Source organism: Leishmania infantum, chromosome 35 (genome assembly GCF_000002875.2).
Source record: "Leishmania infantum JPCM5 genome chromosome 35".
NCBI classification, from domain to species: Eukaryota; Euglenozoa; class Kinetoplastea; order Trypanosomatida; family Trypanosomatidae; genus Leishmania; species Leishmania infantum.
In genome coordinates, this window is record NC_009419.2 from 1811615 (window position 1) to 1835091 (window position 23477).

The 23477-nt window shown below is 57.7% G+C and overlaps 10 protein-coding genes across 10 annotated transcripts; all 10 read left to right on the forward strand.

Annotated features, from left to right (window-relative positions):
* Positions 1 to 340: 340 nt before the first annotated feature.
* On the forward strand, positions 341 to 1204 carry LINJ_35_4680 (conserved hypothetical protein; the record flags this gene model as incomplete). The annotated part of the gene is made up of 1 exon (XM_001469233.1): positions 341 to 1204. The coding sequence occupies one exon, from the start codon at positions 341 to 343 to the stop codon at positions 1202 to 1204; it is 864 nt and encodes a 287-aa protein (XP_001469270.1).
* Positions 1205 to 1862: 658 nt separating this feature from the next.
* LINJ_35_4690 (putative protein kinase) lies at positions 1863 to 2729 on the forward strand (the record flags this gene model as incomplete). The annotated part of the gene is made up of 1 exon (XM_003392771.1): positions 1863 to 2729. One exon carries the CDS (start codon positions 1863 to 1865, stop codon positions 2727 to 2729), a length of 867 nt encoding a protein of 288 aa, XP_003392819.1.
* Positions 2730 to 4973: 2244 nt separating this feature from the next.
* Positions 4974 to 6449, forward strand: LINJ_35_4700 (conserved hypothetical protein; the record flags this gene model as incomplete). The annotated part of the gene is made up of 1 exon (XM_001469234.1): positions 4974 to 6449. One exon carries the CDS (start codon positions 4974 to 4976, stop codon positions 6447 to 6449), a length of 1476 nt encoding a protein of 491 aa, XP_001469271.1.
* A 1464-nt stretch (positions 6450 to 7913) lies between these two features.
* LINJ_35_4710 (conserved hypothetical protein) lies at positions 7914 to 8258 on the forward strand (the record flags this gene model as incomplete). The annotated part of the gene is made up of 1 exon (XM_001469235.1): positions 7914 to 8258. The coding sequence occupies one exon, from the start codon at positions 7914 to 7916 to the stop codon at positions 8256 to 8258; it is 345 nt and encodes a 114-aa protein (XP_001469272.1).
* A 1615-nt stretch (positions 8259 to 9873) lies between these two features.
* On the forward strand, positions 9874 to 10971 carry LINJ_35_4720 (putative protein phosphatase; the record flags this gene model as incomplete). Its single annotated transcript, XM_001469236.2, has 1 exon — positions 9874 to 10971. One exon carries the CDS (start codon positions 9874 to 9876, stop codon positions 10969 to 10971), a length of 1098 nt encoding a protein of 365 aa, XP_001469273.2.
* Positions 10972 to 12830: 1859 nt separating this feature from the next.
* Positions 12831 to 14123, forward strand: LINJ_35_4730 (putative small nuclear RNA gene activation protein (SNAP) 50; the record flags this gene model as incomplete). The annotated part of the gene is made up of 1 exon (XM_001469237.1): positions 12831 to 14123. The coding sequence occupies one exon, from the start codon at positions 12831 to 12833 to the stop codon at positions 14121 to 14123; it is 1293 nt and encodes a 430-aa protein (XP_001469274.1).
* Positions 14124 to 15013: 890 nt separating this feature from the next.
* On the forward strand, positions 15014 to 16783 carry LINJ_35_4740 (putative katanin; the record flags this gene model as incomplete). Its single annotated transcript, XM_001469238.1, has 1 exon — positions 15014 to 16783. One exon carries the CDS (start codon positions 15014 to 15016, stop codon positions 16781 to 16783), a length of 1770 nt encoding a protein of 589 aa, XP_001469275.1.
* Positions 16784 to 18550: 1767 nt separating this feature from the next.
* LINJ_35_4750 (hypothetical protein, unknown function) lies at positions 18551 to 18850 on the forward strand (the record flags this gene model as incomplete). Its single annotated transcript, XM_001469239.1, has 1 exon — positions 18551 to 18850. The coding sequence occupies one exon, from the start codon at positions 18551 to 18553 to the stop codon at positions 18848 to 18850; it is 300 nt and encodes a 99-aa protein (XP_001469276.1).
* Positions 18851 to 19996: 1146 nt separating this feature from the next.
* LINJ_35_4760 (conserved hypothetical protein) lies at positions 19997 to 20941 on the forward strand (the record flags this gene model as incomplete). The annotated part of the gene is made up of 1 exon (XM_001469240.1): positions 19997 to 20941. One exon carries the CDS (start codon positions 19997 to 19999, stop codon positions 20939 to 20941), a length of 945 nt encoding a protein of 314 aa, XP_001469277.1.
* A 913-nt stretch (positions 20942 to 21854) lies between these two features.
* Positions 21855 to 23297, forward strand: LINJ_35_4770 (putative MCAK-like kinesin; the record flags this gene model as incomplete). The annotated part of the gene is made up of 1 exon (XM_001469241.1): positions 21855 to 23297. One exon carries the CDS (start codon positions 21855 to 21857, stop codon positions 23295 to 23297), a length of 1443 nt encoding a protein of 480 aa, XP_001469278.1.
* Positions 23298 to 23477: the final 180 nt, after the last annotated feature.

The following is a 23477-nucleotide window of genomic DNA, read 5'->3' on the forward strand; positions in this document are numbered from 1 at the left end:
TACTTCTTCACGATTCCGTTGCACCCTCGTCCTCCGGTACCCGCGCATGCACACGAGCCCACGACATCGTACATGGGAAGGAAAAGAAACGAGAAACACGCAAGCGCCACTCAGCGGCGCAGAGAGGAGTGTGGAGTCCGACTGCGAGAGAGACAGACAGGGAAACGCGGTGCCAGCTCATCTCACGGATTAGCCAGTCGTGCGTGTCTGTCGATCTGTGAGAGCGTGTGAATTTCTTCTTCCGTGCGTCGCTCCTATCGTCCGTCGCGATTGCCCTGTGCACTTTTTCTCTTGCGGTCTTTTTCGGATTTTTTTTCACTCGCTCTCATGTTCAGGTGCAATGTCTAGCGTGACACCAACGATCCCTTTCAAGGCGTGGCTGAAGCTGCACGCCAAGGCGATTTGTCAAGCGCTGCCGCTTTCTCTTCTTATCGTGGTAGAGGCACGTGATCTCTACTACCGCGCCACCTGGGACGTCACCCCGGTGCCGCCGAGCAAGTTCGAGGTCGGGGATGTTATTGCGGTGTGCAACCGGTGGTACACACTACCCACCTGGAGCCACGTTGTGTACAGCTGGCTCTCTAAGGTGCTGCTCAAGTCGTGCTGGGACGATGTTGGCGTCATTTCATCGGTGAGAAATGGCACGCCACACATCCTCTACGTAGACTTCCACGGCGTGCATGAGCAGCCCTTGGACGCGTTTCTGGAAGCGCGCTGCCCTCGCGGTGCGGCGGTTCGGAAGCTGCACCGGGACGAAGGCGTAGCATCGCCTAGCCCTGCTATCGCAGATCTCTTTCGCAAGGAGGTGGAGATGATCTCCGTGGAGCCGTGGTTCCTTTTCTCGGCAAGCATGCGTGGGGGCAACGAGCACAAGTACTACGAGTTCTGTGTCCGCATGCACGAGCAGCGGTGCAAGATACGCTCCATGCTGCAGCGGCGACAGTCGCGGCGGGCGATTGAGGCACAGCAAACTTCCTTGCAGGAGATGGAGGTGATGCGGCAGCATCTCGCCAAGTTCGTGGAACCGGTGACACACTTTCACCTCTACAACGGCTCTCTCGTGGCGTCCTTGTTCGCCACGTACGGACTGCTTGACCGTGATATGCCCTCACCGTCGCGATACGTTCCACAGGACTTTGCCCACACAATCCCCTTCCTCGGCGCCACCACGCTCGATGAGCCCATTGTCTTCTTTAGGAACTGAGCAGTGAAAGGCGGTGACTGCGCTTAACCGCTGCCGATGAGGTTGCGCAGGTGTGTCAGATTGTCCGACGATGTCTTCATGGGACGTGTGCCGAGTTGGAAGCGTAGCCCTGATCCGTCTCCACACCATCCTCGACAAGAAACGCGAAGTGTAGCTGACGCAAATAGTTCAGGGAAGGAGTCCGTCACTAGTTTGGTGCAGGCTGTCATGATGCTCGAACTACGCGAGTCGGAGCAGGTGCCCAGTTGCGGCGCTTAGCTTATCATGCAAAGATGCCGGCTTGCGTTGCCATCATGTCTCCTCCGCTGACTTGCGCAAGTGAATCGTCTCTCTTTTGCTGTCTTGGTATTCTTTTCTTTGTGTGTGTGTGTGTGTTTCCACCTCTACAACGGCCACACACACACACACACACACCACTTCCCTCCTCTCACAAGGACGCTGCGTGGCACCTGTCACGGCGCGCCCCATACTGCTGTAGTTTGCATGTGGACCGTGTTGGTGCAAGAGAACAGGCAAACGGAAACACAAGCACCGAGCGATTCTTCGCCCTCTACCTGTCCTGGGCAGACAGGCACTATCGGCGGCAAGGGGCGCTTGTAGCAACTGGGTTTCTTTCGACAGCACGCGCCCGCAGCGCTACCACAAGCAAACTGGTGCAATGTTGGCCACGCCGTCTTTGCCGCCGCTCTCATCGTCCGGCAACCAGCAAGGCGCCTGGGCACGGCGCATCCTCAAATCGGATGTCTACCCCTCTTCACTAGAGGCCATCCGCGCACGGGTTGAGGCCCTGCGCGGTCGATGGCGAGATGGCGGGGCGGCACATATCGTCCCAATTACGCGGGTCGTGTGCACCCCGCTTTATCTGCGTTTGGAGGTGGATGAATCGCTGGCCCTAGAGCTGCTGGGGCCGCCGTGGGAGTACGAACGGCATAGCGCGCCGATGGGCGAACGTGACGCCGCTCTCTGTGTTTTGTCGGTTGCTCAGCTCCTGTCACGACTGCACGCAGTAGGCGTGGTGCATGGACACCTGCAGGGAGGCGTAGTGTGGCACCACACAGGTGATGCGCTACGTATCGTTGTTACAGAGTGCGAACTGCCCATCACCGCCCTTGTTCCCTATGGAGGGGTAGGGAGTGAGGCGCGGCAGTGCGCCGCACCGGAGATTCTGCGAGGAGACCCCTACGCTGGCGCGGCTGATGTTTGGGGACTGGGTGTCCTCCTCGTCCAACTGCTCCTGGGGTCGTCGAAGCCGGTGTGCACGGCTGACCTCGAAAACTCTGATCTGTTGTCGCCGTTCATCTCCTCGTTGGGCCCAAGCGCTGCAAGTTTTGTGCTGCCGTGCGTGAAGAGTGACCCTCACGCTCGCCCGCTGCTGCTTCAGGTGCTGCAACATCCATTTCTAGCGTCGGCGCTGCCGGTGCATGGAAACGAAGTCGGAGACGAGCAGAGAAACGATTGCAGCAGCGAGGACAGCAACACCAGTGAAGGCGAAGAACTGGAGGATAGCGACACCGACTCTACTTGAGCACCACGGAGGACCTCTTTCTCGCGTCAGCCGTCGTCTCCTTTTGATTGTGTCTTCTCTACGCTTTCCCCGTGTTGTTACGGCGATGAACTTGTATCAGCTGAGCCCTCACCCCCTTCCCCACATACACGCACGCATACACATAAATACTCAGAGAGACTGTACGGGGCACCATCAGCAAGCCGCTGTGACACCCCTCCGGAGAAAAAGCGTTATCGAAAGGGCGCACGCGTTGCCACCACTTGAGAGAATGCTGTTGGCGCACAGGTGACGCAACCTCCACCTGGTATTGCCGGTGACTGCACTGCCCGGCCGCCTGCAGCGATAAAACGCTACCGGTGCGCAACATCGCTGCCACTTCTCTGTTCTTTCCTCCCCACTTCCCCCAACCCCTTTTTTTTTGCCATTCGACGGCTGTGCGCGCGCGCGCCGCCCAATAAGGCTCCACGATAGCCAGGCGAGATGAAGTTGATGTGATGGAAGTCAGCGCTCCGTCACTGTACTCGCCCTCGCAGACGAAGTGCGACGGAGATACCCTTGTCCCCATCAGCGAGTAAGCTGGCTTGACCCTTTCCGGCATACGCCACAGAGAGCTATGGCACGCCGTAGTCTTTCTGCTACTGTGGCTGTGTGGGTTCCTGTCCACTCGAAAACGTGGTACATCTGCCCAAGTAGTGGTCTGTCGGTTTGTTTTTTTTAAGCGTCCAGGCGACGGCTTTGCGATAGGACGATCGAGAGACGAGAAGTACGGGTGGTAATCACGATGCATAGTGGCGTCACGAAGCGCTCTCCCTTACACCTTTGTCACACCACTGACATCCGACAACGAAAGGCTCATCGGGTCTGCTTTACCTTTTCCGTTGGGGGCCCTTACCGTGGTATCAGGGCCTCATTATACCCCCACTCTTTGTGGGGGACTGCAAGCAGCCTGCAGCCTGCCCTCGGGTACGGCTGGCGGGCTCTTGACGTCGGCGTACACGTCGGTATCGGCGCTGTGCGAAAGAGACACACGGCCACGATGACGCTTGGGCGAGCTCGCCACAAGCCGTGCCCGCGATGCAACGAATGCACGCATCCACCAGCAGCGTGCTTTTTTTCTGTCGTTGCTGCATTGCAGCGGTGTTGAGCGTACTCCTGGGCCTAGCGTATGCTGTATGCAGTGGCATTGCGGTGGGCTGAACGACACCCAGCAGCGCTGGCAGGCGCAGTTGCTTCACGGACACCTTTTTGTGGGGTTTTTCAGTGCACCATTTCAACATAAACACGTCAACAGGTATGTGCGCATCCACATCCACAGCTCGCCTACCTCTGCTGCACCGCGGCGGTGTCTTTTCTACCTCCAACCTCGTCCGCGAGACACATATCAAACGGCTCGAGCTCTCGTTACCCTTTGTTTTTCTTTTAGTTTGCCGAATCGTCACCTCTCCCACTCCGTTGATTCATAGCCTTTGTTGTCCCATTCTCCGGGCTTCGTGTTTGCCACGAGCTTGGCACACAATCACCATACGCATATGGGTTCAGAGAGGCGGCAACGAGTTAACAGAGGAACCAAAAAAAAGGGGGGGCGAATATGTGCGTGCAACTCACTCGGTGTAGGATCTGTGTTGCGGCCGTGGCAAAAAGAAAAATATGCGAGCGAGTGAGTGTGTCGGTGTTTAGTGTTAGGTATGCAACGCCCACTGCATTTTTGCCTCTCACTATGCGCCTTCCCTCATTGTATTGTGCGACGGTGGCGTCTCGTCACGGTGTTGTCCTCACTTTTCAAACAACATCAAACATGTTTTCTGCTCGCTCGCATCCGACGCTGCCGCATGCCCTGCGATTGCTGTGTCTCACTCTCTTTCCGCCTCTTTCTGGGCAACGCAATGAAACCCGCACATCGTCGGCCACTCTGCCACCACAACGTTACCTGCTGCAATATGCGTGTAACATGACGGCCCTTGACAAGCAAGCACCCACACGTGCGGCTCCGAGGTACTGTGGTCTCCTTCACTCCTGCTGCTCCCACCCCAATCGCATTGTGCGCTTTGGTCGCCACCTCGCACAGGTAACCGCGAAGCAACCCTCTCCTCTGGCGGTCGTGCGTGTTTGTGCGTCTCTTCTGTTGCGCACTGTGCAGATAGACCTCAGCGCAGACATATATATATATATATCAGGGCACATTGGCAGCCGTTGTGGTAGCCTGTCCTCTCTATTTATCCACCCTCCCCCCCCCTCCCCTCGAGAGCAGGCACACGCAGCACCATGGCAGAGGGTGGCATTGGCGGCAGCGACGAGAGCTTCATCTCGTTCGCGTTTGCGGTGACGTCGGTCATTCTCATTGTGCTCTACATACCATGGATGATCGGGAAGGCACGCCGGTTAGTGCTCTACTATCAGTCGACAAAGAAGGAGCAGGCGAGCATGGTAAACCCATTGACGGAGCTGTGGGACTCCGCAACGTACATTCCGCGTGTGCTGCACGCCGTCGCCCAGGACCCATTGACGATCGTTGCCGGTGCTAAGGTGTGCACTGCAGAGAAAGTCTTTTTTCTCCGTTGCGTGATGCCGAAGTTTCTTAAGTTTGTCATCCGCCCTCGCATACTGTTGCCGATAGTTTGGTTTGTACTCTTTTCCTCCGCCATGTACGCCTCCCTCACATTCGATCCGCACGCCATTCTTGGACTGCCATCCTCGGCCTCCACCGCTGAGATTCGGAAGACGTACCGTGCCCTCTCCAAGCGGTACCACCCCGATCACAACAAGACGGAAGGCGCCCGTGAGCTGTACGTTCAGGTGCGTCGCGCCTACAAGGCGCTCGTGGACCGTGAAGCATTTGAGGAGGAGGAGAGACAGACGGTTCAGGAGTTCTCTGTTGGTGTGGCGCTCCCGCGTTTTCTGACTTCTCGCGAGCATGACGGGCTCGTGCTGTTTGGCCTCCTTGGACTTCTCATCGGTCTGCCCATCTACATCTGGTACACCTTCACAAACGACAAGAAAGTTCCGCGGCTGCTCTGGCACATCCGCTTCGACAAGGAGCGCGTCGAGCACTTCCTGCAGCACTTCGGCATCCCTATCGATCCCAAGTACGTTGCGCGGCGCAACTCACGCCGCGCCATTCTGCAGACCCTCGTCGCACTCAACATCGTGCCACCGAACGTGCGCGAGGACATTGTGAATGCGTTTCCTCCGCTCCCCGATTTCGTGCAGCGGTGCATCGAGGCCGAGAAGAACGCGGCGTTGTTCCGCAACTTGGGTCTCGATGCCAAGGCGGTCGGCACTCTGCAGTCGTACATGGCTGTGAACGGCGTCAAAATCGTGGACGAGTACGAGGCGGCGAACCCGCTGAATAGCGAGGAGCCCAAGGCGGACGACTTTCATCGTATTCCACTTTCAGCGTATCGTGCCACCCGCTATCTCTTCCAGCAGCACACGGTTCAAGTAGACCGTGCGCTGGAGGAGCTTCAGGTGGCGATGGGCGGCAACGTGCCAAGTGCCAAGAAACTGTTGAATCTGCATGATGAGCTCTACGATCTGCTCGACATGGTGTACCTGCGCTCCGAGAAGCCCAACAAGCAACTCGTCATGAAGCTTATCGCGGTGCCCCAACGGGTGTCGGACATTATCGACGCCATAGAGCCCGAGTTGCAGCTTGTCTACCACCGATACTACAAAAACTACATGAACCAGATTCAGCAGCAGCAGCGCGCCGCCCGCGGCGGGGGTGCGCGCCAGCACTAGTACGTTTCTCATCGTCATGTCTTCCTTTTTTTTGCCCCGCATCTCATGATAGATCCTCGATGACGGGAGGGAGGGAACACACCTCAGTGCGGTGGTGTAACAGAGCTCAGTGCCCCAGCCCTTCGGGTGCATGGGAAGAAGCCAAGCAGCCCCTCCTCCATCCCCTGCCAATGCAGCGCTGCACTTCCTCTGGTGCTGGCAGGGTCCACGTGCCCACGACGTAGGGAAGCCAGTGCGCTGCATCGCGACGGATGTCGGCGGTGTGTCAGGTCCTGGATGGCGTTGCGTCGGAGCGGCCTGCGGCAGTGCCGACGCGTCTGCGCGGCTCCAGCGCATCCGTCACCCGGCCCTCACCACCGCCTGCTGGTGTGGGGAGCCTGAGCGCCACCCCCTCCCTCTCCGAGGAGGGATGCCGCAGGTGGCGGCCGGCATGATGGGAGCGGCTGTGAGGCGGCCTGCGAGGCAGCGGGGGGGGGCGGGAGGAGGTCGGTGGAGCTTGAGGCAGGGGGGCCGTGCTCTCGGATGGCTGAGTCGGCGCGTTGCCGCAAAGCGTGTGTGCCGCGCTGCGTCGCAGGACTCGGTGAGGCCTGTGGCCGGCCGGCGGTGACGCGGAGTGGAGTTTGGCTCGTGTATGGCAGAGAATGGGCACGTTGACGCACGGGGATGTGAATACATACATATATATATATGTCCCATGCGCATAGTAGCGGCGGCAGCTGTGGAAGAAAACGAAGCAAAGAAAAAGGAGGCGAGGCGCACAGAGGGATCTCTCGAATGTGCGGTAGTTCTCTGGGACGTTTAGTTTATATGTGTATATGTGTGTGTGTATGTGCCGACGTTGGGGATTTTGTGTAGTGTTTGTGCCGATGACATGGTGTGATTTCTCTTGGGCCTTTTCATCACCGATGCGTAGCAGTGAAGGTACGCCTTGTTTGCTATAACGGAGGGAAGGAGGCGAAAGAGGTGCTGGAGGCACCGCTGATCATAGTTCAGCCTGCCACTCCTGTTTCCTTTTTATCAGCCTCCTTGTTGTGTAACGGGGGAAAGAGAGGCAGAGGGAGGGCTGGGAATGCACCACTGGCACCGTGAAGCCGATGCTCTCCGAGAGCACAGGAGTGATGTACCTCGCACTGTATCGCACGGCTTCACAAAAGAGGGATCTGCACCCGCGACGGCGGCGGGTCGTCTCATTCATGTGTAACTAAGCGTTTCTTTTCCGTTTAGGCGGCAGCCCTACTTCGAATCTGTCCCCACGCATCGCTGGACCTACTTCCTTGACGCAGATGTCGCTCATCTTCGGCGCTTTTTTTTCTTCGTCATGATCGTCACCCTCACGCCACTCTCCCCCTCTCCTTCCCCCCCCCCACACACACACACTTGATGCACATGCACACATGAGAAGTTTTGTACACTCGAGCGCATGCAAAGACCCCCTCTCATCGACCGACGAAAAAAAAAACAGCGATGGCCAAGTTAGAGCAGCGCAGCCTTCAAAAGCCACGAGGGGAGCCAAAGCACAAGCTGGACTCTCTCAAGGCTAAGACCGGCGCCAAGCAGAGGTGGGACAAGAAGATGAAGGAGAAGGAGCGCATTCAGCGCGTGCGCAACTTGTCTCAGCAGCTCAAGGATGAGATCAACACGGAGCAGAAACGAGCCGCAGAGGCTCGCAAGGCAAATCAGCAGCGAAAGATCGAAAACGAAAAGAAGAGCATGGTTGTTCAGAACATCAAGAACGAAAAGGCAATTCGAAAGCTGAGCCCGAAGCACCGCCGTGCCGCGCGCATCTTCATGCTGCATGAGCTCAACTAGAGACAGTAGTGGCCGCTGCTTGTTTACGCTCACCTTGTTCTGTTTTACCTCATCTTTTCTTTTCGCCCCTGCCGATGCTGCGAGTTTATCGGCATTTTTTTGTGCGTGTGTACACCATCCCTGTTCAGCTTAGATATGACGAGTAAGCTGATAATGTCAGGCGCTACATACAAGGGCAATCGTGTGCCGTCTTCTTAGTTTCACTGGTCGTACGCGACTCTCTTGTGTGTGGAAGGTTGGCCTTCCTTGGTGCTGCGCCGAGCACTGACAACAAATCAAAGCAGTGCTGTTGTATTTACCCATGGTATTACGAGAGCCTACATGGCAGAAGTCACCCAAGCGAGCAGCCACTTCAGTTACACAATGCCAGAACTGTGGTCGACTTCCTAGAGTGTCCGTCTCTAGACACCTGCTCCCCCTCCCCGTTCGCTCCTCTCCGCACGCTCCCATAGTCTCCGCACACTCTCCCTCTCCTTCCATCTCCATACACCGTACTTCGGCCTCCTCCTCTGCGCCCTTGCTGCCGTTGCTTCTCCTCCGCCTCACGCGCAGGAAAGGTTGTTTTCTTTCGCTGCGTTCGCCCCCCCTCCCTGTCTCGCTCACTGCATTCGACTCACATGCTGTAGTTGCACTATCGCTCGCTGGCTGAAGCTTTGGTGTACCTGCGATAAGTGAAGTGGTGGGAACGGTGCAGCAACGCAGAACGCAGATGTAATGCTGCTTTTCTTTTCCGCCTTTGTCGCTTTCTATCAGTCTGTAATCTGTCGGACGAGCAACCACCGGTCATACGAGGTGTGTGGACTGTTTTCTTATTATTTCTTTGAGGCTCCTGTGCGACCACCGGTACCCTCGTCATCGCTGCCTGCTCCCCCTTTCTTCCCCCTGCTCGCATCTGCCTTGGAATCAGTCGCTGCTCTGTTTTCCTCTCTCTGCCCTCGTCTCATCCCTTATCATCGAAAAGGGCCGCCAGGAAAGACACGGCAGATAAAGGGCACGCGTAGCGTCACACGACTCGTGTGAAAGGTGTCTGTGTGTACACTATTTTTTTTTTCGTTCATCACTTCTTTCCCTCCCTTTTGTCTGCTCCCCAGACGCCTCACCTTTCTCCCTCACTGCATCGTTCGGGTCGTCCTTCGAAGGGGATCTCGCTTGCTCTCTGTGTAATCTGCAGCAGAGCCGCGTGTCTCCCTTGGGCATCGTGCGTGTGTGTGTGTCCCTATCGGTGTCCGTTTTCCACCCCAGCATTGCTTCCTCCCTTCGTGTCTCTTCTCCCTTTGGGGGATTTCTTCTTCACTCTGTGCTGTTGCTGTTGCACTTCATTTTTCACAGATAGAGTAGCTCTTGGTAGCAGTAGCTGCCCGCATAGACCCCCCCCCTTTACGTCACCCTCTCCTTCCTTTTAGTCTCTCACCCCCTCCTGTTGGTTCGCCGCCCCTCCTCAACCTCACAAGCGGCACGGAAACCGTTGCCGTCCTCCTCCTCTTGTGTTTCCGCAACATTGCTTGCTTTTCATTTTTGTTGTTGCTGTCGTTGAGCAGTTGGGGCCAACCGCGCTTCGGGGACGCGACACGCATACGCGCACGCACCCTCGGCCAGAAGCACACCGACGCATCGTATGGATACACGGTGCTGCACCCCGCCGTCGATTGGCGGCGGTGATGATCTCTTTTTAGCCTCCTGCCGGCATCAGCTGTTCGTGAACGAGGAAGACGATCACGAGGTGGAGAACACGGCGCTGGAGGCGAGTGTGACCTTGCGACCGTCCGACAGCTTTCCGCGTCTCTCCCAATCGCACGCATCTGAGGAGACTCGGCCGAGCGACCCACTCGACACCAACGTGGAGCTTCCCTCGCCCATTCGCCTGCCACGCTCTCCGCGACGCGCCTTTCAGCCTATCCCGATCAACCTCCCCGGCGACAACTGCTTCGGCCGAACCGCCTTTCAGGGCTGGCCAGTGGAAGCGACTGCCAGCGACGGCATCACAAGCACACCCTGGCGGCCCCCGACCACGTCGGGGCAGCCCAGCGCCGCCCCCGCAGCAGCACCAGCAGCCCATGCGAGCATGGCACATCTGCAGACACCGGAAGTGCAGCGCACAAACTACGCCGTGGCCACTCCCAACATGATGGGGCACCTCCTCTACACGCCGCAGATATCGCCGGTGTGCCAGGCCTGGCGAACCAGCCTGGATACCGAGCTTGACAGCGTGAACACACGCTGGGCAGCCGACCAGCTGCCGTCCCTTACAACGCTCATCGACAACGCCCTCTACGTTGGCGGCTTTCCAGATTCGCAGACGGTGCCGCAGCTGTACGCGCTGGGCATCCGCCACATTGTCAACTGCTGCGCGCAGGACATTCGCACAGCCCCAGAAGTGGCTGAGAGCTTTCACCTGCACTACTTCGAGTCATATGACTCGGAGGAGTACTTGATTCTCCACCGCGACTACGACGCGTTCGCTGGACTGATGTCCACCATTCTAGAAAATGGAGAGAAGGCCTTCGTGCACTGTATCGCCGGCGTGAATCGCAGTGTCGTGCTGTGCGCGGCGTTCCTCATGGACCGTCTCTCGCTGAATCCGGTGGAAGCGGTTCGTGTGTTCCGTGCCAATGGTCGCATGCGCATCTTGGACAACAAAGGCTTCCGCCATCAGCTCATTGACCACTACCTGCAAAGCATAGAGCCACAGAACGCAAGGGTAGGGCTGCTGTAAAAGGAAGAGACGGCCAAGTGTGAATGCTTCTTCTTTTAGCTTCTACTGTCGGTGACTTTTGCTTTCTTTCGCCCTCCCCTCCCCGTTGGCGGCAGTAGTTTCTCCTGCCTATCACCCTCTCAAGGCGCGTTGCGAACCGTTTGTGTTGATTCGCTGATACTCAAGCGCATCTGCTGCTGTTTCACCGTGCTGAAAGGCGGCACCACTCTCCTCCTCACCTTCACTCGCGCGCAGCGACGGACGCTTGTTACATTGCCACGCACACGGGAGAAAGTCCACTCCGTAATGCGCGCACCGAGACGCCGTGCTGCGCTTATCGTGTCTGCTGCCTCCTCTCTCTCTCATGTGTATGTGTGTGTGTGTGTGTGTGTGTCGATGCTGATTGCTGCCGGATCGTTTCGTTTTGGTTTCGTTTCTCTGGTGCTGTTCTTCTGTGTTGTTCCCCGCCCCCCCCCGTGGTCGACGTGTCTTGTCCTTGCTGCCGACGGAGCTGTTCTTTTCGATGTAGTTGGTAGATGGACACACAGATGCGTGTGTGTGGTTGTGTGCCCCCTAGTCGCCTCTTTGGGCCCTTTCTTGGTTGTTTGGACACACACACATACACACATAGACACTTACACGGGCAAGAGAGAAAACAACGCAAAGGGAAGGGGGTCTGAAGGAAAGACGCGTTGTCACCGGCTCTCCACTCACATGCTCGGTGGGTAGGAGAGGCATGTGCGGTCGCAGAAGCGCTGTGTTGCTACGGCTGCTGAATGTGCAACCCGTCTGCGTTGCTTCGCGCCCCCCCCCTGTATTGTACACTGGTGTGCGGGAGATGCTTGCTAGAGAAAAGCAGAGGTGTGGGTGTATGCTCTCAGCGCTGTTGTTGGAGTCTTGCGTCTTCATTGTCGAAAACTCAGATGAAGCACACAGCCATGCAGTCAGAGAGGACAGCGTGTGCGCCTGTGGTTCCTGGTCAGATCCTTTTTGTTTGCAGTTTTTTTTTTCGTTTTCGTTCTCCCGGCATTTTCCCCACTCACCAGCCGCGCGTCTACTCCACGGGCAGCAAATGCGCGTATGCACGCGTATATCTAGACCTCCATGGAGCCTGACCCGAAGTCTGGCGTTGTGGTTGCTGTCGTTTTACGGCTCATTTTCCTCTTGTACATTTCTGTGTCTTCGTTCTTGCCATCTACTTTGTTTCCACTACTCTCTCGTTCTCGCAGCCCCGATCAGAAGAAGGCGGAATCACCCGGGTTGACCAACGCCCCACTCACGCATCCATGTCCTCGTCATGGGCCGGCACAAGTCACTTGCGGATTTTGTTAGTGTTCGTAAGGGCTGATGCACACGCTCGATCATGGATCGCCTTTATGGAAAGGAAGTGGGAATTCGGGCAGCGCAAGGCGGTGGCGTCGCCTCTCTTACCCCGTCCTCTCCCTTGCAGTGGACAATAACGGTGTTCACTTGCCGGGCTATTTTGATACGCACTCGCAACAACAGCAGAGAAAAAAAATGGTATACCCAAGTGAACGGCAGAAGGCATGTCTAAGAGTATCTGTCCTCTCTCCGTCTCCGAACCTCTGCGAACCCTCTCCTAACTCTCCCCCCTCAACCTCCTGTTGCTCTCTTTCACCTGTTCCTTCAGCGCCGTCACCGGTCAGCTGGAATCAGGACAAGGAAGGCGCTTACGGTGCACCTGTTCACCACATAAAATACTTCTTGCGCTTTCTCCCTCCCCTCCCCCTGTTATCTCCGTCGCAGCGATGCACGCAAACGTATCGCCTGGCCGCTCCTTCCGTGTTGACCCGTTCACCTTCCTCGTGCCAGGCGGCCCCGGCCATCATGGTAGCAATGGATCCTCGCCGGCTGAACCGATGACCCTGCGCCGGATAGCGCACGAGGTGGTCGGCATTCCTATAGAAGAACTGCGCGCCGTAAATGAGGACCCGCTGGCGAGCATGCCCGCCGATGCGGTTCTCGAGCCCGGCACGAAGGTGAGGTTGCCTGTGGTCTTGGACTATCAGGGCAGTCCCTACGGAATGGCGCTGCACCTGGGTAGTGCCGAGGCGCAGCTGCAGGACTGTGAGGCGCTCCTCGACTCTCTCGTGAGCTCGTGGGAGGGCGAATATGGCTCTCACAGTTTGGAGTGCCTTCCTCCACGTAAGGTGTGCTCGCAGACGGAGGCGGTGTTGGCCAAGGTGCACGAGGAGGCGATTCGGCAACTGCCCAAGGTCGACGCGGGTCTTCAGCGGTTGGGGAGCAGAGAGTCAAAGCTGCCGCTTCTGGTGGAAGTCGGGGCGATCAAGGCAGCCGAGCGCGCCATTGAGGAGTCGTTCCAGCGAGCCGTCGCGGGGCTCGAGAGTTTCAAGAAGGAAAATGAAGCTTGTGGAAGAGTCGCCCCGGCATCGTTGAGCTCTAACGACCTCACCCCGGCTTCCCTTCACACGAAGCGCGACGAGGGCGAAGACTACTGCGTCCTGCACACGCATCGGTGGGAGTTCGCGGTTCATGGAGTGCGCTCGAAGGAACCGCGGGAGGTTTGGGCGGTGCTCTCCTGCCAGCCGCTCGTGGCGCTGCTGGACGCGATCGACTGCCCGGCAACACGAGACCCGCTCACCACCTCCCGAAATGCCTTCTTCTTCATCCACGGCGTCTTCTACATCGACGACCGGCATCGAGCACAAGCGGACTTTGTCGACCTCAGCGAGGTTATCCGGGGGAACGATCCTTTGCAGGACGCGTCGAGCTTTCACGCTCCCGAGCACCAGGGCTTTTCTCGGTGCCCCGTGAAGAGCGCAGCAGAGACCGCGTTCAAGGACCTCAACATCAAGATGGGTGAGTCGTGCCTGCTGCGGCACTGCGGCGGATGCGACCACTACTTCTTCCTGTCGCATGCCCGAAGCCTAAGCGGCTACCCGCGCAAGGAGCGACATGAGTTCCCGCACCGTGTGGCCAAAGTACGAGACCAGGCAAGGCGGTGTCTGCTCTGTCGATTGTTTCCGGCCACGATCGCGCTCTACGAGGACCCACTTTCACCTGAGAGTCCGGCCTTTTACTGCGCGGTGTGCTTTGATCTTCTACACAGCGGCGACACCCCCGAGGAGGCGGCGCAGTACCAGCGGCGCGAAGCGAAGGACTTTGGTGAGGTTTACTTCAAGGCGACGTAGCCTTCCACCCAGCGCACACGCGCCCCCTTACTTTGGCACCGTTTAGCGTCTTTCTCGTCCACAGCGACGGCTGCGTGTCGGCAACGAGTGTCTTGAATCGTTCCAAACTTACACAAAATGCACAAAAGAGAAAAAACGGGATGGCTCGACCCTCCTCCTCCCTCAGCTTCACTGTGAGCGGCGAGGTTGGGGTCGGCACACGTGGTGCTACTCATAGAGCAAATAGGGCTGGGGGGGGGGTAAGCTGCCTGTAGGTGCACATACTCTGCTGTGCGGTGTATCTCACTCCCTCTCCCTTCCTGAGTGTGAGTGGTGTCTTAGACAACAGACTCGCTGGGCGCGTGCACATACATATATAATGCTGCCACAAACTTCTTTGTTTTTACTCCCTCGCCCCTCTCCGCATCCTCTCGCTCTCTCTACGGCTGTCTTTTTGTGTTTTCGCCTTGGATCTCCTCCCTTCCACTGTCTCCTCTGCATTTGTGGGGGGAAACCACAGTTCCATCGCGTTTTTTTACTCTGCACACAAACGTACGCACACACGCGCCGCTCTCCCTTCGCCCCCTCCACCCACTTACCCCCCCCCCCTACTCCCTCCCTCCCAAGTCTCCTACCTACCTAGAGGGGCTTTCGAAAGTGTCACTCTACACCCACACGTGTTTCCTTGGCAATCTCACGTGCGCAAAATCGTCCACCCTAACACTCTCTCGCTCGGACGAGATAGATTTGGTTACGGCAGGGTGCTCATTACTTGGGTTTCTCTGAAAGGTGAAGGCATGTGATGTTTGGGGTTTGAGCTGCGCCGCCGTTTGTTGCCCCCGTGTGCATGTCTACTTTCATGTGTGCCTGTGTCTTTTTCGTGAAGCGTTCATCAGCAGTTGTACCGTATCATGTTCTCTGTTTCCGAGCACCGGCTGCCATGCGACGCCCTGTACTCGCGCATTAGCGCCAGTCGTTCCAAACCCCTTGTGGGTTTCGGCGGCCGCGACGCCTCTATCCACGTCTACCCATTCATGGGATATACGCGGACTGCCTGGCTGCAGGGTCTATCGGAGCCTATCACAGCCCTCGGCTTTGACCCGGACCAGACGTCCGTGGTGGGCGGAAGCGACGCCGGCAAGCTGCAAATGTGGGACATCGGCTCTGAGGAGGTGGTGCGTGTCTTCACGCGCGGCCACGCCTCCACCGTGACCGACATCGATGTCTTCCGCAGCGGGCAGTTCTTTGCGACCGTTTCAACGGATAGGATACTGCGCATCTGGGATGTGCGAAAGTCGTCTGGCCGGCAGTCCTACAAGGATGCCACCGCTCCATTATGTGCCGTGCAATTCTCGCCGAACGGCCGGTGGGTGGCCACCGGGTGTGCGCGCGGTATTGTGCGACTCTACGACCTCGTCGCTGGTAAGATTGTCCACAAGTTCGAACTGCACACCGGCGCCATCACGAGTCTCCACTTCCACCCGGACTTGTACTATTTAGTGGTGGGCAGCGGTGACGGTACGGTGTCGGTGTGGGATCTAGACTCCTTCGAGACGCGGTTCCACAGCAGCAGCCAGCACACACCCATCGATGCCGTCCACTTCAGCGGCACGCGCCTCCTCGCTACATCGGATCACAACCTGCGTATCTTCGATACGTCGAACCTTAGTGACCGCACGGCAGTGTCGCTGGAGGCGCCGTGGATTATGATGGGTGACGTAGCCTACGCAAGCGCCACGGACGAAGCCTGGTTCGTGGAAACGGCCGGAGCGACGGCAATGAAGTGCAAGTTGTCCTTGCGCGACATCCGCCGTCCCGGCGAAGAGGCGCCTCGCGCGGCAGCGGCGCCACCCGCATCTGCTCTAGTACCTGCCTCGCCCTCCCAGCGAGTCCCGGTGGCGACGCTGAACAGCAACAGTTCGATCTTCGCGGATGCGCGAAAGAAACCTGCAAATGGGTCTCGGCTCAGCCCAATGGACTCACCGGCGAAAACAACGGAAAATGACATGGCGGAAAAGGAGTTGCGCGCGGAGACGTCGGCACCGACGGCTTCGACCCTGCCACGGCCAGCATTCAGTAGCGGTGGACCATCTTTCCCACCGAGATCCGCCCCGCCGTCGAGTGCAGGCGATTCAGAGCTACAGATGGTACAGCAGCTGCGTCACGAGCACGGCACTGCCTCTACCACGCTGCAGAGGCGGCTCAACACTCTGCGCACCGTGCGCACGCTCTGGATGCAGAACCAGCCTGAGGCAATGGCGCATGTGAGGCGGCTCTACGACGAGGGGCAGGAGTTTGGCCCGCTCTTCGATCTTCTAACCGTGCTGCAGCAGCCTCGCATGAAGGAGAAGTTGCTCACAGAGTCCATCGCTACTTTTTTGGACCTCGTCGAGATCGCTCTCAAGACGGACTACGAGCCGCTGATCTTGTTAGGACTGCGCACGCTTCGCAGCATTTCCACGAAGTTCCGCGCAAGGATGGAGGAGGCACAGCGGCGGGCGCGCGCGTCGCAGAGCACAGGCTACAACGATCCGCTCGGCATGAGTCAGCATCAGCGCATAACACAGAAGTTGCATAATTGCTGCCCGGTCGTCTTTGCGCTAGCGGAGCGCTGCGATGGCGTCGGAGAGGAGGCTAGGGCAGTCCTGCCAGACATGCCGCCGCCGCCGCGCACTCAATAGACGTGTCCGACTGGTTGTCCTGGGCAGGGGGTACCTTCTAGCGGAAGAGCACGTAGCAGTACCGATACCGCCACCAGCAGGCAGTCGCTGTGCCGCTGCCGCTCGTCTGCTTCTTCTTTTTTTTGCCTCCTCCATTGGTGTACATTTGTGAGACGTTTTTTTTTTCTGACTTCACGTGCGCTTGGTTGCTTCCTTTTGGATGGAGTTGGATGACTGCTGCTCAGCGATGTATCTCCCTGCACTTTGATTTATCGTGTCGCTCTAGGTGATGGTGTGTACAGTGGTGCACTTCCCTAGTGCCGACCCTCGGTCCCATGCTATTGTTCCTCTCCCTTGTTTCTCCACCACAGAAGCGCTGTATTATGTCCTCCTCGTATTTATTTCTGTGGGTGTGGGTGGGTGGGTGCAGTCGTCCGTGCTCAGTGCACCTCTCTTCACGTCTCATTCCTTTCTTTAGATCTCTTTGCTGATTTGCGCACACGGGTAGGTGGGTGTGTCCGCTCGTCTTTTGTTTTGGCGCCGTGCTGATGCCTTTCTCTTTCACTTCGCCGGTGTGTCGTTCCCCCCCCCTCCTCCTCCTTCGACCACGTCCTGTTCTTGTTCTCTCCTTTTTCACATATATATATATGTATTGGTTAGAGCACACACACACACCACACGTGCGCGCCCCCCTCATCCCCACCTCTCACCCCGACCTCACTCCTGCCTCTTTGTCTGGGAGCTGCCATGATGGCCCCATCCCCCACTTCTCTTTTGTTCGCCGTAGCGGAGATTTGGATGTCGGCTTGCCAAGTACCGGAACGCAACGGAACTCCAAAGCAAGACGACGAAAAAACAAAAGAGACATGTGGTGATCCAAATCGAGCGACGCGCGCCGAGAGGAAAAGAGAACCGTCGCCTTGTGACTCTCCCGCGGTGTGGGAAGCGTACACTCGACCCTCGTGCCCCCTTTTTTATCAGCTTTACCTCTTCGTGGACAGCCCCGCCCGTGCCACCTGTCGCGGAAGGGACGAGTGAAGGGTGAAGCACACACAACTGCAGCGGTTGGCACCGTCACTTCCACGGTGCGTTCGGGGATAGATTCGGCTTGCTACTCCCTTTTCTGATCCTCTCTTTGTTTGCTCTCGTTTATGGGTATGTGTACCGAGGACTCCTCTCACTCACCTTACTCTCATACTGTCCTTGCCGCCCTGCAACACGCGCTGCCAGCCACCGGCATGCAATAGCACTAAAGTAGCTCATGTAATGTCCTCGTCGCAGTCTGAAGAGGTGAGCGCAGCGGTCAGGCCTCTCAGCACTGCCGTGCAGGAGGCGCTGCAGGCGCCCCAAGATGCCCAACGGCAGCCGCAACTGCAAAGCCCGGCTGCACCAGCGCCCTAGTGTAGCCCCTCCCAATCCTGGACGCTTGATCTCGTGACTGAGCGCCTGCAGGCGTTCGAGAGCTTCATCATTCGACACACACGGGAGGAATCCTCTGGAGCGTTCGCGGGGGCCTCAGGCCAACTCGGCGAGCGTGAAACGAGCGCCGCGCGGTACATTCTGGCACCTGCCGGAACCGGCACCCTGGCCTTTTGTGGTCTGCTGAGTGCACAAAGGCTGGAAGTTCACCTCGACGCGCAAGGAACGGGCGGGGCGGCGGTGGAGCAGCGCCTCGTGCACCTGGAGGCAAAGCTGAATGCCTTGAGAAATGCAGTGGCGCAGGCGCCAGCTGAAGTCCCCCATCGAAAACATTTTTTTTCCGCCGTGCATGCAAAACTTGAGGCGAGAATGTCATCTGTATGGGAGGTGGGCTCCTCCAGGAACGCATTCGAAGACGCAGATATGTCGCTCATCCATAACGTGACGCGCGCGCTCGCCGCCATGAACGAGCGAGTCAAACAGCAGCACGCGGAGTTGGCGCGATGGCACCAGCAAAACGAGCAGATGCGCACGATGGTTATGCAGGTCAACTGGCGTGAGGAGGACAACCGTCAACTGCGCGATGCGCTGGCGAGCATTCGACAGCAGCTCGGACGTGTTGGCGTGCGTGGCAACGTTCCTATTCTGTGGTCACGCAGCGTAGAGTAAGGGACGACCGTTTGTGCAGTTGGAAAGAAAGCGCTGGCGGCACATCTTTTTTCGTTTGTGTCCGCCCGACAACCACTCCTGCAATCACTCTCTCTCACCCTTTGATGACGGGAGGGAGGGAACACACCTCAGTGCGGTGGTGTAACAGAGCTCAGTGCCCCAGCCCTTCGGGTGCATGGGAAGAAGCCAAGCAGCCCCTCCTCCATCCCCTGCCAATGCAGCGCTGCACTTCCTCTGGTGCTGGCAGGGTCCACGTGCCCACGACGTAGGGAAGCCAGTGCGCTGCATCGCGACGGATGTCGGCGGTGTGTCAGGTCCTGGATGGCGTTGCGTCGGAGCGGCCTGCGGCAGTGCCGACGCGTCTGCGCGGCTCCAGCGCATCCGTCACCCGGCCCTCACCACCGCCTGCTGGTGTGGGGAGCCTGAGCGCCACCCCCTCCCTCTCCGAGGAGGGATGCCGCAGGTGGCGGCCGGCATGATGGGAGCGGCTGTGAGGCGGCCTGCGAGGCAGCGGGGGGGGGCGGGAGGAGGTCGGTGGAGCTTGAGGCAGGGGGGCCGTGCTCTCGGATGGCTGAGTCGGCGCGTTGCCGCAAAGCGTGTGTGCCGCGCTGCGTCGCAGGACTCGGTGAGGCCTGTGGCCGGCCGGCGGTGACGCGGAGTGGAGTTTGGCTCGTGTATGGCAGAGAATGGGCACGTTGACGCACGGGGATGTGGAAAACTTCTTCATCCCTCCTGCCGTTTACTCGCTAACCACTGCGCTCTAGCGCTGCTGTACTTCGTGGATCCAGTGGCTTTGGTCCTCGGCCCACAGCGAAAATGTACATAGTGTGCTGTGTGTAAGAGCAGTCTTTCACGCTGTATGTGCGACGGAGCTACACACACGCGCAGGAAGCTTTTCGTTGACTGTGCGCTACTCACGTACCTTCTCTCTTCCTCTCTTGTTGTGGAGCTTCGGCTATGTATGCGTGTGTGTGTGTGTGTGGTGGGGGGGTTGTGCGGCCAGGTGCGACGGCTCATTTTAGCGTAGAGCTCGAACGACGCAGCGCAACTGTTTTTCGTTAGCGGTGAAAGTCAAAGCAACGCGTCCATCAAGAGCGCGAAGCACACACGCACATCTAAGCATACGTACAAAGTAGTGTCCGACCCATGCCCCTCTGCAAGACGTTTTCGCAGTCGGAGCGGGAGAAGCTCCGAAAGGATCGTAATGTACTGCCGCCGTTGAGCGACGGTCCGTTTGGGCCGTTCCCGAAAAAATGGAACCCGCGGGGGCGCGATGCGGCAAAGGCAACTGTGAGTACCAGCGTCAGCGTTTTGATGGCCAAGAACAAAGCCGCCGCCGGGCAACCGGCCGCTGCGGCTGCGCCGAAGGCAGCGCAAGCTGACATTCTCATCGGCCACACAGGCACGGGCGGGATGACGGTGAGCACCTTCAAAGGCACCGGCGGTGCGGACACGTCCCTAAGCAACGGGCGCTTCGGCGACCCGGCCGGCCCTGGCAAAGCTGGCGCCTACTCGAAGCAGCGCATGCCACCAACAGACTTTCGTCACCACTACGAGCGCAGCGACTTGCCACTGTCCATTCAGCACGGCGCGAAGCGCTCGCTTCTCTGGAAGGTGGACGTGTCAAAGCTGGACTACCACCACTATCTGCCCATCTTCTTCGATGGCCTGCGCGAGCTGGAGGAGCCCTTCAGCTTTGTGGCGTACCAGGGCAGCATGGACCTCCTTGAGGGCGGCGGCGCCAAGATCCTGCCGACGGTGCCGCAGCTCATCGTGCCGCTCAAGACGGCACTGAACAGTCGTCACCCCGACGTGCTGCGCAAGGTCTTTCACGTGATCCAGAAGCTAGTAGTGAGTAGCGATCACATTGGCGAAGCGCTTGTGCCATACTACAGGCAACTGTTGCCGGTGTTCAACATGTTTAAGAACCGCACCAAGAGTATGGGCGATCGCATGGACTACGGGCAGCGCAAAAGCCACGACCTCAGCAGTCTCATCAACGACACCCTGTACCTGCTAGAGCGCTACGGCGGCCCCGACGCGTACATCAACATCAAGTACATGGTTCCCACGTACGAGTCCTGCATGTGAACTTGGCGGCACGTGGGGCACAGGTGGCACAGCCTGATGTAAAAAAAAGCGGCGCGTCTTCCTTTTCCCCTTCACCAAGCCAACGTCGGATCGTTTCTTTTTCTTTTTGCTGGTTTGCTTTTCCTAGACGATGTACCACGGTGAAATCACGCACCGCCTGCCAGCGAAGAACGCGGAGAAAGGTGAAACCAAAGGGGCCACGCGCAAATCAACCCCGAATGCTCTCCTTTCCCTTCGGCCCGCGCGCCAAAGCCTCGACCCCCCCTCCTCCGCCCGCCCCCAACCATCACCCCCCAAACCCCCCCCTCCCCTGGCGTGGCCCCAGCTCAAAGGCGGCCACCTCCCTGCCCCCCCACGACACCCGTGAAAAGGGGCTTTTGCGCGACGCGAGAACCACCCCGTGGGCGGACCCCCCCTCTCAGCGACGCCGCCCAGGCGAAGCAGAGCTGGCCGCAGGGAAAGGCAGCCAAGCCCAGGGCCAGCGCCTCGCCTTCGCGGAAGAGCATCGCCGCCAGCCGACCGAAACGCGACAACACAAATGTGTCGCGCACAAAAATGCGTTTTTTGTATGCACGAAGCTAGGTGTAACCGGGATGATCTGCCGAAGGCCGATCTCATTCGCGCAACGGCTAAACGCAGTCCTAAAAACGTAAAAGCACCTCCAAGCATCATGATGGACAACTTTTTGTATATTGGCAAGTGCCAGTCGTACGCAGAAACTGTGTTTCTAACCACCGATGTTTTCTCTATTCTCTGCTCCGTTTTTCCCTTCTCTCCACACACGCTCTTCTGCAAACGTCCTGCTTACAGTGGGTGTTAAGCGATTCCAAAGCACTGCATCTCATTACTTACTCAGCTGCACCGCTATCCTTATCTAGACCTAACTGAGGAAACTCTTGACAAAACTGAAGCCATGCCCAGCATTCCGTTAGTGACCGAGCTCGGGGCGAGGGCGGGTGAGTTTCAGCACATCTTGAACATGTCCAAAATTCCAGCCCAAGTGGAGCAAAAGCTCCGTCCTGCGATGGATCCTGGTGAGCTCTTCACTTATCAGGATTCGCGCATTTTTGTGCGCGCTCGCCCGATCGTCGCACATGATATGGAAGATCCAAACAATCAGAGCATTGTTCAGAAAGTCGATGAAAACAGAGATCTCGTCGTGATGACGCCAAAAATATCACTTTCTGGCGAGTGTACGATTGATCCGTGCGTTGTCACTCTTGACGGCGTGTTCGTGGGAGCCCGTGACGATACAGAGCGAGTTTACCTAGAGTCATGCGCCCCATTGGTCTCTCTCTCCGTTAACGGCGCATCTACGTGCGTGCTCTGTTACGGGCAGACAGGAAGCGGAAAAACCTATACAACCTCTGGTATTTTTCGCCTTGTCGCCCTGGATCTCGCGCCTGCTTTCGCCACTCATGATATCCTTCTCACTGTTCTTGAAATACAAGCACTCAAGAACATCGACCTGCTCACTGGCACGGATGTTCAGGTTGTGGAGGATGTCTCAGGTGAGCTTAAGCTCCTGGGGACAGAGGCCTTTGAGTGCTCGAGTGCCGAAATGCTTCTCGCCGCTTTTGAGGAAGCTGCCTCACAGCGAACAACGCGGTCAACAGAGAGGAACGAAACGTCTTCGCGTTCTCACATGATCGCTCGAATCTCCATTGTTTCGAAGGAGACGAAGTGGGCGAAGCCTGGCGATTTATTCATCGTGGATCTTGCTGGTAGTGAAAACACCGCCGACAGCGCAACTCATGACAAAACTCGCCAAGCAGAGACCAAATTCATCAACACCTCCCTCATGACTCTTAAGGATTGCATTCGGTCCCGCGCTCTTGCGTCTTCGAGTACGCAGCACCTGCACATCCCGTATAGGCGCTCGCCACTTACGCTTCTTTTGCGCGACTGCTTTGAGATCGCCGTGCGTCGCCCAACGAAGACAGTTATGATCGCCTGTGTCTCGCCACTGCTTCGAGATTCACGGCATACTATTAACACACTGCGGTACGCATCGATGCTTGCTGTGACGCCACCATCCAAAGTCCTCGCACCCGATCCGAACGACCCAAACAACTACACGCGCGAGCAGGCCCTCGACTTTCTTGTAAAAGTGTCGCATGGAAACATCACTGAGCCGGAGTACATTTTACCGGAGGGTGACGGGCGGACTCTCGTGCACATTCCAGAGGCGGAATTCATCCGTCGCATCGTGGAGAGCCATCCGCACATACCCGAGAAAAAGGCAAAACTTATTTATACTGCCGTGTGGAAGCGTGTTGTCGACGCGCGCACCAAAGGTCGAAAGCAGATGGTCGACGCAAAGCGGCATATTAAAGCACCACGCTGCGCTATGTAGCACATTTTGGCTGCTCATCTCTCACGTTTCGCGATTCTGGTATGGACACGTGTCTCGTACAATCTTTTTCCCCTTTTCAATTTGTATGCGGAAGATGCTTAGATGATTATAAAGTACTAGAGCGCGTTTTCTACTGGCTGTCTTCCTCTCTTTTTCTTTTGGCGTCTTAGCGTGCCAGAA